General features: G+C 53.7%; 1 protein-coding gene across 1 annotated transcript in view; it reads right to left on the bottom strand.

Moving 5' to 3' along the window:
* The window catches only part of CLTCL1 (clathrin heavy chain like 1), a 104,299-nt gene that overhangs the window by 54,806 nt on the left and 37,637 nt on the right, over positions 1–11,856 (bottom strand). The window contains exons 6-12 of the mRNA XM_006150425.1: positions 9,603–9,776; positions 7,859–8,056; positions 6,263–6,682; positions 4,568–4,690; positions 3,089–3,226; positions 1,034–1,198; positions 55–235 (exon numbers count right to left, since the gene is read on the bottom strand). Of these exons, the coding sequence (XP_006150487.1) occupies positions 55–235; positions 1,034–1,198; positions 3,089–3,226; positions 4,568–4,690; positions 6,263–6,682; positions 7,859–8,056; positions 9,603–9,776 (1,399 nt within the window). The remainder of the gene's footprint in view (positions 1–54; positions 236–1,033; positions 1,199–3,088; positions 3,227–4,567; positions 4,691–6,262; positions 6,683–7,858; positions 8,057–9,602; positions 9,777–11,856) is intronic.

Here is an 11,856-nt window from a genome sequence, read left to right as displayed (position 1 = left end):
CCGTGGGGCAAGGGGGCGCGGTGCCGCAGGGCTGGCCAGCAGCTGCGCGTTTACCTTCGTAACTCCGGAAGGACTCGAAGAGCTCCACCAGGGGCTGCGTGCCCAGTTGCTCATGGTACTTGGAGGCCACCTGCACACACAGCTGCAGGTTCTGTCGGAGGTTGGCACACAGCATGGCACGCAGGCACTCCATGGAGGCCTCCACCGACAGGGAGCCGAAGAAACTGACGAGCCACTGGGAACGGACGAGGAAGTGTCCCCAACGGGGCCCGGTCTGCCACCTGCTGGCTGCTGGAGATGCCTGCGTCCCTCCTCCCAGCCCTGAGGGGGGGTCCTTGAACCCCAGTGCACAAGGGCTGAGAAGCAACCCCCATCAGGACAAACAGCGGGAGGGGCAGCTCCCCCGGGCGAAGACCTGGCCTGCACTGTACATCCTGACATGCGCCTCGTGAACACTAACCCCTATCCTGAGAGCCGGCAGGTGGCGTGGTGGTTAAGGCGCTGGGCTCCCACACAGTAGACCGTGATTCAAGTCCCAGACCAGAGGGGTTGAAAATCACACCGGATGTACGTGCGTGCTTGCCCTAAATTTGAGAGGAGAACGGAGGAAAAGGGATTGCGGCGTGGCCATCCTCCCCGGGGAATGATTTCTCGCTTTCTGTCTCTGTCTTTTGGGTGAGCGCACGTGCCCTAGAGCAAAAAATCTCTCTCTAGAGAAAAACAAAACAAAAAAGACCCTCCAAAATCCTGTTCTTTAACCGGGACACGACCGCTATTTCGGCTTTTGCTGATGGTTTCAGGCCGCCCGCTGGGCTGTCAGGGCTGAGAGGCGCCTACCCCTGCCGTTGGAGTGAGCAGAGGTGGGCTGGGGACACGGGGATGCTGCCCGGCCGCGCTGCTGAGCGGTGAGGTCTGCGTGCGCTCGGTCAGAACTGCCTTCGACAGTGTGGCAGGTTAGAGGGGTGACGGGCCCGCGTCACCAGGGGGTGGACGCAGGGGAGACCGGCGGGAGAGCCCCAGGCGTGCGCCGTACCTCGGGGTTGAGGAGGTGCGTGTGGACCACGGCCCTCTTGATGTCGTACAGGTCGGTGTAGTGCTCCAGCGCCCTCTGCAGGAGGCCCGCCTTCTCGCACAGCTGGGCCACGTGGGCCCGGTCGTAGTGAGTGAACATCTGGTTGGCCAGGATGGCGTCGGCCACCTACGATACGGGGAGCTGAGCAGGGAGCCCGCCGAGGCCGAGGCCCTTAACTTGGCAAGGGCAGCTGCTCAGGGTGTCCCCGGGGGGTAGGGCCCGGCTCACAGCCCTCCACATCCAGGCTGCACTGCGGCAGAGCCAGCAGGTCCGGGCAGAGCCTGCCCTCCTGGTCCAGAGCCTCTCACACAAGCTGAACCCCACCCTCAGACGTGGTAACAATGGGACCAGCAGTTAGCGTAATGGCTATATCACGGGACTCCCATGTAGTCGACTGTGGTTCAAGTCCCACACCCAGTTGGCTTAAAACTCACGCCGGGCGCGTGTGCGTGTGTGCCCAAGATCCTGAGAGGAGAATGGAGGAGAAGGGATTGCAGCGTGGCCATCCCCCAGGGGGATGATTTCTCGCTTTCTATCTCTCTGTCTCTCTCTGTCTTTCTGGTGCGCTCACACGCCCTATAGCAAAAAAAACCAAAAAAACAAAAAAACACAAACAAACCAAAAAACCCCTCCAAAAAAAAAAAAAAAAAAAAGAAAGAAAAAAAGACATGGTAACAGTTAGAACTAGACCTGAAAATAATAAATCCTACAGGCCAGCAGGTGGTGTCGGGGCTGGGACGCTGGAGTCCCACATGGCCGGCCACGGTGCGAGTCCCAGACCTGGTGGCTTGAAAATCACACCAGGTGTGTGTGCGTGCGTGCCCATTTTTGAGAGAAGAATGGGAGAGAAGGGATTGCAGTGTGGCCCTCCCCGCTGGGGGGTGACTTCTCACTTTCCCTCTCTCTGTCACTTTCTGGTGAGTACACGTGCTATGACAAAAACCTACAAACAAAAAACAACCCCCCGCCACACACAAACACACACAAATCCTATTTCTATTTAGGAGATTTCTCCGTAAGGTTAAAGGCAGAATTAAGAGTCGGGGGTTGCTTTTGAAAATCCATGAATAGGTGCAGGCAGGTGGCATAATGGTATAGGAGCTAGACTGCCCCATAGCCGACCGCGGTTCAAGTCCTGGACCTGGTGCCTTGAAACTCACGCTGGGTGCTTGCGTGTGTGTGTGCCCCAAATCCCGAGAGAATGGAGAAGGGATTGTGGCATGGCCATCCTCCCTGGGGGAGTGGTGGGGGTGATTTCTCTTTCTCTCTTTTTGTCTTTCTTGGTGTCTCAGGTGTGCTCTATAGCCAAAAAAAAAATCTCAAAAATAAAACAAACAAATAAACAAAAAAACCCAAAAACGCTGGGTGCTTGCGTGTGTGTGTGCCCCAAATCCCGAGAGAATGGAGAAGGGATTGTGGCATGGCCATCCTCCCTGGGGGAGTGGTGGGGGTGATTTCTCTTTCTCTCTTTTTGTCTTTCTTGGTGTCTCAGGTGTGCTCTATAGCCAAAAAAAAAATCTCAAAAATAAAACAAACAAATAAACAAAAAAACCCAAAAACCCCAAGACCAGCAGATGGAGTAATGGTTACATTGCTAGGTTCCCATGTAGTCGACTGTGGTTCAAGTCCTCAACCCGGTGGCTTAAAACTCACGCCGGGCGCATGTGCATGTGTGCCCAAGATCCCGGGAGGAGAACAGAGGATAAGGAATTACGGCATGGCTGCCTCCCGTGGGGGGGGGTGATTTCTAACTTTCTGTCTCTCTGCCTCTCTCCAGCGAGCGCCCACACCCTATTGCAACCTTTCTTAAAAAAAAAAAAAGAGAGAGAGAGAGAGAGAGGAAGAAATGATGCCCCAATTGTAACTGCTCCCATGAATGCCCTGAATCGATGACCCCTAGAGAAACCATGTGGGAAGGTCACGGAGAATGGCATCGGAGTGCAAAGATAAACACCCACTGTGAGCACGGTGCAGCCCGCATGTCCACCCTGGTGCCAGCTGAGAAACGCCACTTGCCTGGGGAGCGTGCATCAGGTTCATCTCCAGCAGCCGGGTCTGGAGGGGCCCCTCGGCTGGGCGGTTATTCTTCAAGGTGTCCAGTAAGAAGGAGGTACACTGCTGAATTAAGCTGTTCTCCATGAAAACGTCGACAATCTGAAACGGATCCGAGCACGCGCTCACTGGACGGAAACAGCATTTAATTTTCCTATCGAAATAGTTCCTAGGGACCAGCAGTTAGCGTACTGGCTATGTCGCTGAACTTCCATGTGGTCGACTGCGGTTCGAGTCCCGGACACGGTGGCTTAAACTCACGCCGGACACGTGTGCGTGCATGCCTAAGATCCCGAGAGGAGAATGGAGGTGAAGGGATTACGGCGTGGCCATCCCCCCTGGGGGGGTAATTTCTCACTTTCTATCTCTCTGGTGAGAGCACATGCATTATAGGAAAAGTCCCTAAAAAAAAAAAAAAAAAAAAAAAAAAGTTAATGAAATACAATCTCACTTAGAAATTCAACAGTTACTTCTTTTATATTTCTCTGTGTCATCAAAATTCAGGTTATTCGTAGCCATTAGTTATTAGTAGGGATGTGTGAAATCACACCACCTGCTTCTCACTCGCCAGCTAACGTGGATTCTGTGTTTTAGAGGGTTTTTTGCCTTATGGTGTGTGGGCTCACCAGAGAGAGAAGGAGACAGAGACAGCGAGAGGAAAAGTGAGAGATCGGCCCCTCGGGAGATGGGATGGCCACACCGCAATCCCTTCTCCTCCCGGGATCTTGGGCATGCATACACACGCGACAGGCGTGATTTTCTTTTCTTTTCTTTTCTTTTTTTTTTTTTCCCCCAGCATGATTTTTAAGGTGCCAGGTCTGGGACTGGAACTGCCGTTGGCCCTATGGGAGTCAAGGGACATAACCGCTTGTGCCATCTGCATAAATCCAGGCAATCTTTTTTTTTTTTTTTTTAAGAGAGAGATTTTTGCTATAAGGTGCATGCGCTCGCCGGAGAGAGACAGAGACAGAAAGAGAGAAGTCACCCCGCAGGGACACGGCCACGTCGCAATCCCAGCTGGCTGGCTCAGTTGGGTTGCAGCATCCTGACCTCGGTCGGGGGTGCCCGTCTCTCTCTCTCCCGCCCCCCACCCCCAGTCTCCCTCTCTTATGGAAGAAATGAATGAATTAAACAAACAACAAAAGAGTAAAGCAGTAATTGGAAAATGGGGTGAGGCTTAGAGGGCTCTGATTGGAAAACGGCGTCCCCCCACCGACCACCGATCACCGCGCAAAGAAAGAGACACGTGGCACACACGCCCTCTAAAATGCTTGGAAACAGAGACACATCAAGTGTGCAAGTCATCAAGACTGGAGGACAGGCTCCCCCTGCACGTTCCATTTTGAACCGCTTGGAGATTACCCGCAGACAGACGCGTTCGCAGAGGAAGGACGCGGGGACTCTTCCCGGTGGGCGCGCAGAGCTGCCCCCGGCCTGGCTCACCTGGCTGACGCCGGCCAGCGGCTCCTCGTCCTGCACCAGCATCTGCGCGAACTGCACACCCTGCTCTGGGCTGACCCTCATCACGCCCCTCAGCAGAGAGATCCAGTCTGGGGTGTACCCGACCTAGGAGCAGGGGGACACCAACCGGGAAAGCAAACGGAGAACAGAACCGTGGGCGTTAGAAAAGAAGTCCCCAGCCTTTGCTTCAAACTCGGGGTTTATAAAGAAACGACCAGGGGGCCGGCAGGTGGCGAGGTGGTTAAGGCGCTGGACTCCCACGTGGCCAAATGCAGAGTTTTCAAGACCTGACGGCTTGGGACCAGCAGTTGGTGTAATGGCTATGTCGCTGGACTCCCATGTAGCTGACCGCAGTTCGAGTCCCGGACCCAGTGACTTAAACTCACGTCGGGCGCATGTGCATGCGTGCCCAAGATCCCGAGAAGAGAATGGAGGAGAAGGGATTGCGGCGTGACCATCCATCCCCCCTGGGGGGTGATTTCTCGCTTTCTGTCTCTCTGTCGCTCTCTGTCTGTCTGGCGAGCACGCGCACCCTATAACGAAAACCTCTCCAAAATAATAATAATAATAATAACAATAAAATAATAAGCAGCGACATTGGTGTGTGTATACAAGGGGTCTTCAGAAATTCCCTAGAAGATGCGTGCTATGAGAACACCATGCACGGATTTCAAAAAGTTTTTCCACCCAAACAAACTTGCACTTGAATTCTATTTTCCCACAAACTCCTTGAAGTCCTCTGTACACCTGCGTTCTAACACAATGTCCGATTAAAGCTGTTGGTCCCGTGAAGGGCGGTGAGCTATACCGACAGCCCCAACCACTAGGGAGGTCCTGGAGCAGTGTGCCAGCCTGGCCACCAGGGGGCACGCAGGGACCAGATTGGGAAGCCCCGCCTAGACACCGGATGAACACAGCCAGGGGCCAGGACCAGCAGATGGCGTAGTGGTTTTGTCGCTGGACTCCCACGTAGTTGATCACAGTTCAAGTCCTAGACCCGGTGAGTTACAAACCTACGCTGGGAGCATGTGGTGCATGCCCAAGATCTTGGGGAGAGAGTAGAGAAGGGATGGTGGCATGATTTCTCACTTCCTGTGTCTCTGGCGAGCGCATGTACTTTATAGTAAAAAAAATATATAATATATATATATATATTTTTCCATAGGGCACATGCGCTTGCCAGAACGATAGAGAGAGACAGAAAGCGAGAAATCACCCCCCGGGGGGATGGCCACACCGCAATCCCTTCTCCTCCATTCTCCTCTCGGGATCTTGGGCACGCACGCACACGCGCCCGGCGTGAGTTTAAGACACTGGATCCGGAGCTTGAACTGCGGTCAGCTACATGGGAGTCCAGCGACATAGCCATGACGCTAACTGCAGGTCCTGCAAAAATCTCTCTTAAAAACAAAAAAGTGCTAAGGGGGATGGGAAGAAAGAAGACAGAAGAGAAAGTTGTCGGAGTGCTCCCAAGTGGAAAGGAGGTGAGAGGCCCGTCAGAAAGCAGGGCAGGGTAATGAAACGCCGAAGAGAAGAACGGACAGCCACGGTCAGTGAGGGGCAGATGCGAACAGCAGTGCTGACGGCTCCTAGGCCGAGGCCGATCCAGGAGGGCCCTGCACCCACTCAACCACACACGCGCTACCGGCCAGGTGCTGGCGGTTTAGCAGGCCTTACCTTTTTGGCATAGAGTAGAATTTTCTGAAATTGGCCCGTTTCTGCAAAACACTGGACAACTTTGCTGGGCACGTTTGCCCGAAGGTAGACACTCAGGGCGAGGGTGGGGTCGGCAGTCCTGACCAGATCGCCGCGATCTTCCGAAGCGGCCCCGGGAGAGCAGGCAGGGTTAGGATGGGGGACCGGGGGGCCGGGGCTTGCCCTCCCACAGGGTCCTACCTTATCTTCTTTCAGCCACTTTTCCAAGAGCTGCTTGCGGCCCTGCTGGAGGACCGGACGGCACAGTTCTAAGGATTCGAGTTTATTGAGCTGGCCCTGGTCAAGCAGGATTCCGAAGTACTGCAGCAGAGGAGAAGCCTGCCCGGGCTGTGCGGGAATGCTCTGGAACTTCCGAACCGTGTCGCTGGTGCGCAGGATGCCCTGTCGTCAACGGAAACGCAGGTGGTTGGGCCCCAGCACAGGGCGTCCCTTCATTCAGCTCGCTTATACCAAAGCCAACACCAATAGAAATTCCACGCCGTGGCCAGCAGGTGGCGTGGCGGTTCAGGCTCTGCACTCCCATAGGCTGACTGCAACCACGTCCTGGCTCCAGAGGCTTGAAACTCACGCCGGGCGCGTGTGCGTGTGTGCCCAAAGTCCCGAGAGGAGAATGGAGGAGAAGGGATTGTGGCGTGGCCATCCCCGCTGGGGGGGTGATTTCTCGCTTTCTGTCTCTCTGTCTGTCTTTCTGATGAGTTCACGTGCCCTATAACAAAAACCTCTCCAAATTAAAAAAAAAATTGGGCAGTTCAAGCACACGATTACTGTGTTCTTATATATTTGATCACTAGAAAGCAACAGCAAAATTCTAAGTCACCAAGGGGGGCCGGCAAGGGGTGTGGTTAAGCGTGCTAGACTCCCACAGGGCTGACCCCCGTTCGAGTCCTGGCCCTGGCAGCTTGCTTTCTCATTTTCCCTCTCTGCCTCTCTCTCTCTCTCTGTCCCTCTCTGGTCAAATTAAAATAAATAAATAAATAAATAAAAGTTCAATAAAATAATTCTTAAAAAATAAAATCTAAGTAACCAAAATGCAAAACGGGGGGCTGGAGGTGCACGGTGCGGTGGTTGAGGTGCCGGACTCCCACGTGGCTGATAGTGGTTCAAGTCCCGAAACTGGCAGTTCGGAAATCACAAGTAAATAGATGAATAAATAAATAAATGTTAAAACAAACAAACAAACGATGCAAATGGTACCTAAGCTAAGACGTTGGGTATGAAGTACGTCTGCACACAGACAGGAAACGGAAGGTAAGAGGCCAAAAAACATGAGTATATGGGACCAGCAGTTGACGTCATGGCTGTGTCGCTGGACCCCCATGTAGTCAACCATGGTTCAAGGCCCAGACCCGGTGGCTTAAACTCACACCGGGCACGTGTGCATGCATGCCCAAGATCCCGAGAGGAGAGTGGAGGAGAAGGGATTGCGGCGTGGCCATCCCCCTGGGGAGTGATTTCTCACTTTCTGTCTTTCTGTCTTTCCAGCCCTATAGCAACAAACTAAGAAAAACAAAACAAAACACAAACTTCAGAGTGCACGAGCGGTATCCATGTTCATACCTTGGGCGCGGACGCGGCGACCTTGGCAGCCTCAGCATAGCTCCCCTGGGCAAACAGCGTGTGGAATTTTCTTGCAAACAGCTCCTCTGCCCCGGGCAGGTTACTACGCATGGCTAGACGCAGAGCGAGGTCAGGGTTCTGGAGCACGCTGGCTGCGTAGTGTACGATGTTATCTTCCTCCACGCACACCGACAGCACCTGCGAGGTCCCGCAGGGCCAAACAGCTCAGCCTGGCAGAGCGCCCACCGTGCCGGCCCTGACGCCCCCGCCACCCCGCCGGAACTCAGCAAAGCGCCCAGGCGCCTGGTGAGCGCGCCTCTGAGGGTGGCCCCCACAGGGAAGGATGCAGCAGGGCCTAAACAAGTACGAGGTGACGGGCCCAGTCTGGGTGGTGCAGAGAGCAGCACAATGAACTGCACTGCTAGAAGGTACACAGCACATCATGGGTTCAAATCTCGGGCTGGGTCGACCAAGGTTCTATGGGTTCAAGAGTCCGATGAGGGGCAACCAGGTGGCATAGTGGTTACATCACTGGACTCCCACATAGCCAACCGAGGTTCGAGTCCCCAACCAGGCAACTTGACAAACACACCAGGTGCGTGTGCGTGCGTGCCCAAAATCCCGGGAAGAGAATGGAGGAGAAGGGATTGAGACATGGCCATTCCACCTGCGGGGTGATTTCTTACTTTCCCTCCGCCTGTCTCTCCAGTGAGCGCACATACTCTATAGCAAAAATCTCTCTCTGAGGGACCAGCAGATGGCGTAATGGTTATGTCGCTGGACTCCCATGTAGGAGACTGCGGTTTAAGTCCCAGACCTGGCGGCTTCAAACTCACATCGGGGGGCTGGCAGGAGGGGTGGTGGCTAAGGTGCTAGACTCCCGCATGGTTGACTATGGTTCAAGTCCTGGACCTGGTGGCTTGCTTTCTCACTTTCCCCCAATTTCTCTCTCAGGTCAAACTAAACAAAATAAATAAATAAATAAATACAATGAAATAATAAAATTATTCTTTTTTTTTTAGAGATGTTTTTGCTATAGGGCACGTGCACTCGCCAGAAAGACAGAGAGAGACAGAGAGACAGGAAGTCAGAAATCACCCCCCAGGGGGGATGACCACGCCACAATCCCTTCTCCTCTATTCTCCTCTCGGGATCTTGGGCACGCACGCACATGCGCCCAGCGTGAGTTTAAGCCACTGGGTCCAGGACTCGAACCATGGTCGACTACATGGGAGTCCAGTGACATAGCCATGATGCTAACTGCTGGTCCCTAAAATTATTCTTAAAAAACAAACAAACAAACTTACTCTGGGCATGTGAGCGTGCATGCCCCAAATTCCGAGAGGAGAGTGGAGGAGGAGGGATTGCAGTGTGACCATCCCCCCGGGGGCTGATTTCTTGCTTTCTGTCTCTCTGTCTCTCCGGAGAGTGCACGTGCCCTATAGCAAAAATGTCTTTCTTTAAAAAAAAGAAAAAAGAAAAAAACTCTCTGAAAGAAAAAAAATGTTGACAGCATGGATGAGCACCCCTGTTCCACGCTGGAAACGCCACGCTCTCCCCTCCAGATGGGCCCTGTGTTAGGGGTGGCACTGCCCAGAGGGGAGGCGGGACAGGGTGGAGAGGGCAGCAGGGCCGGTTGGTAACAGGTGCTGGCCACCCTGGGGCTCTCCTGGAGGAGGAGGGAAAGCTCATCCTCAGGCCCCAGTGAGAGGGACCGGTGGGAAACGAGCCCCAGATGACGTACCTGCCCTTTCTTGTTGACACCTATAATTCCGGAGGTCGGTTCGTGGGGCGCCGTCACGAAGATGGGGTCGGCGCTAATGCGGTTCATGTAGATGCACACGCCGGACTCCAGGTCGTACACGTGAAGGTAGCCGTACTTGGTGATCAGGTAAACCACGCCGTGCTTAGCCCCGATCTGCAGGAAGGCGGAGAGCACAGGTCGGGGAAGGAGACGCCCACGAGGGCAAAAGAGGTCACGGGTGGTGAAGAAGCCTCTCGAGCCCCTCAGGCCAGGAGATCGTTGGTGGGAGCCGTGGCTCCTTGAGGAACATGGACTCCAGGTTCTACCCAGGGAGAACTGGTTGTAAGGCCCATGCGTTGTCTAGCCACTCTCAAATAAAGGTCCAAGAGGGATCAGCAGTTAGTGTCATGGCTATGTCACTGGAGTCCTATGTAGTCGACCGCGGTTCGAGTCCCGGACCCGGTGGCTTAAACTCACGCCGGGCGCATGTGCGTGCGTGCCCAAGATCCCGAGAGGAGAATGGAGGAGAAGGGATTGCGGTGTGGCCACCTCCCCGGGGGGTGATTTCTCACTGTCTCTCTGTCTTTCTGGCGAGCACACGTGCCCTATAGCAAAAACCTCTCCAAAATAAATAAATAAACAAATAAAGGTCCAAGAAAATCAGGCTACACCATGGTCTGTCAGGTAGTGCCCTGTTTTCTCCAGTTTCTCACTCAGCTCCTTTTTAAAAAGGGTTTTTGCCTTAGGCCATGTGTGCTGGCCAGAGAGAGAGACAGAGACGGTGAGACAGAAAATGAGAAATCACCCCCCAGGGAGGATGGCCATGCTGCAATCCCTTCTCCTCCCTTCTCTTCCTGGGATTCTGGGTACGCACACACACGCGCCTGGCGTGAGTTTTCGAGCCACCAAGTCTGGGACTAGAACTGTGATTGGCCATGTGAGAATCCTCTGCCTTATGCACGATCTGCTGCCCCTGGAAAATAAGATACTTCAGTCAGTATATGACGTTGGGACTAGCAGATGGTGTAATGGTTACGTCGCTGGACTCCCACATAGTCGACTGTGGTTCGAGTCCTGGACCCAGTGGCTTAAACTCACGCCGGGTGCATGTGCATGCGTGCCCAAAATCCCGAGACAGTGGAGGAGAAGGGATTGCGGCATGGCCATCCCTCCAGGGAGGGGGTGATTTCTCACTTTCTATCTCTCTACCCAGCAAGCGCATGCACCCTATAGCAAAAATCTCTCTCTCTAACAAAAGAGAGAGAAAAAATCGCTATATGATGTTAGTCGAATTGCTGAGCTATCTGGGAAGAGGGTGGGGTGAGAGTCAAGAACTGAATCTCTATCTTCTTCTTTAGAGCAAAGCGAATTCTAGATGGCCAAAGATTTTAAATACAGAAGGAAAGGAACCAAGAGGGTAACAGAGGAGGTGACACACGTGATGGGGTGGCCAGTGACGCTCCGTCAGGCACCCTCACAGGGGAAGGCTCGTGGTTCAAGTCTGCAGACCTCCCTGAGTATGCTGAGCACGCACTTGCCCACGATCGAGGGCTGGCTGGAGCCTGGTGGGGGACATGGTGTCTGGACACTGCGGGGGTCCTCTCTCTCTCTCTCTCTCTGTCTCGCTCATGGAAGAAATAAACACAAAGAGAGAATAACAGGAGGGGAGATGGTGACTACTGTGATCATCTTGAAGTATAGAATTATTATTTTTTTATTTCTATTATTTTTGGAGAAGTTTTTGCTATAGGGCGTGTGCGCTCGCCAGAAAGACAGAGACAGAGAGACAGAAAGAGAGAAATCACACCCCCCCCCAGGGGGGATGGCCATGCCACAATCCTTTCTCCTCCATTCTCCTCTCCGGATCTTGGGCACGCACGTATATGCACCCGGTGTGAGTTTAAGCCACCGGGTCTGGGACTCGAACCTCGGTCGACTGCGTGGGAGTCCAGCGAAGTAGCCATTATGCCAACCACTGGTCCCTTATTTCTATATATATATATATTTTTTAGTTTTTTCCATAGGGCACCTGTGCCTTCCAGAGAGAGACAGTGAGAAATCACTCCGCAGTGGGGATGGCCACGCTGCAATCCCTTCTCCTTTCTTCTAGGATGTCGGGCACGCACACACATGCACCCAGTGTGACTTTCACGCTGCCAGATGGGACTCAAACTGCGGTTGGCCTGTGGGCATCCAACACCTTAACCACCACGCCACCTGCTGGCCCCACATCTAAACGTTTTCTTTTTTTTTT

The sequence above is a fragment of the Tupaia chinensis genome, unplaced genomic scaffold (assembly GCF_000334495.1).
Source record: "Tupaia chinensis unplaced genomic scaffold, TupChi_1.0 Scaffold000287_1, whole genome shotgun sequence".
Taxonomy (NCBI): Eukaryota; Metazoa; Chordata; class Mammalia; order Scandentia; family Tupaiidae; genus Tupaia; species Tupaia belangeri.
This window is presented reverse-complemented; position numbering and strand designations above follow the sequence as displayed.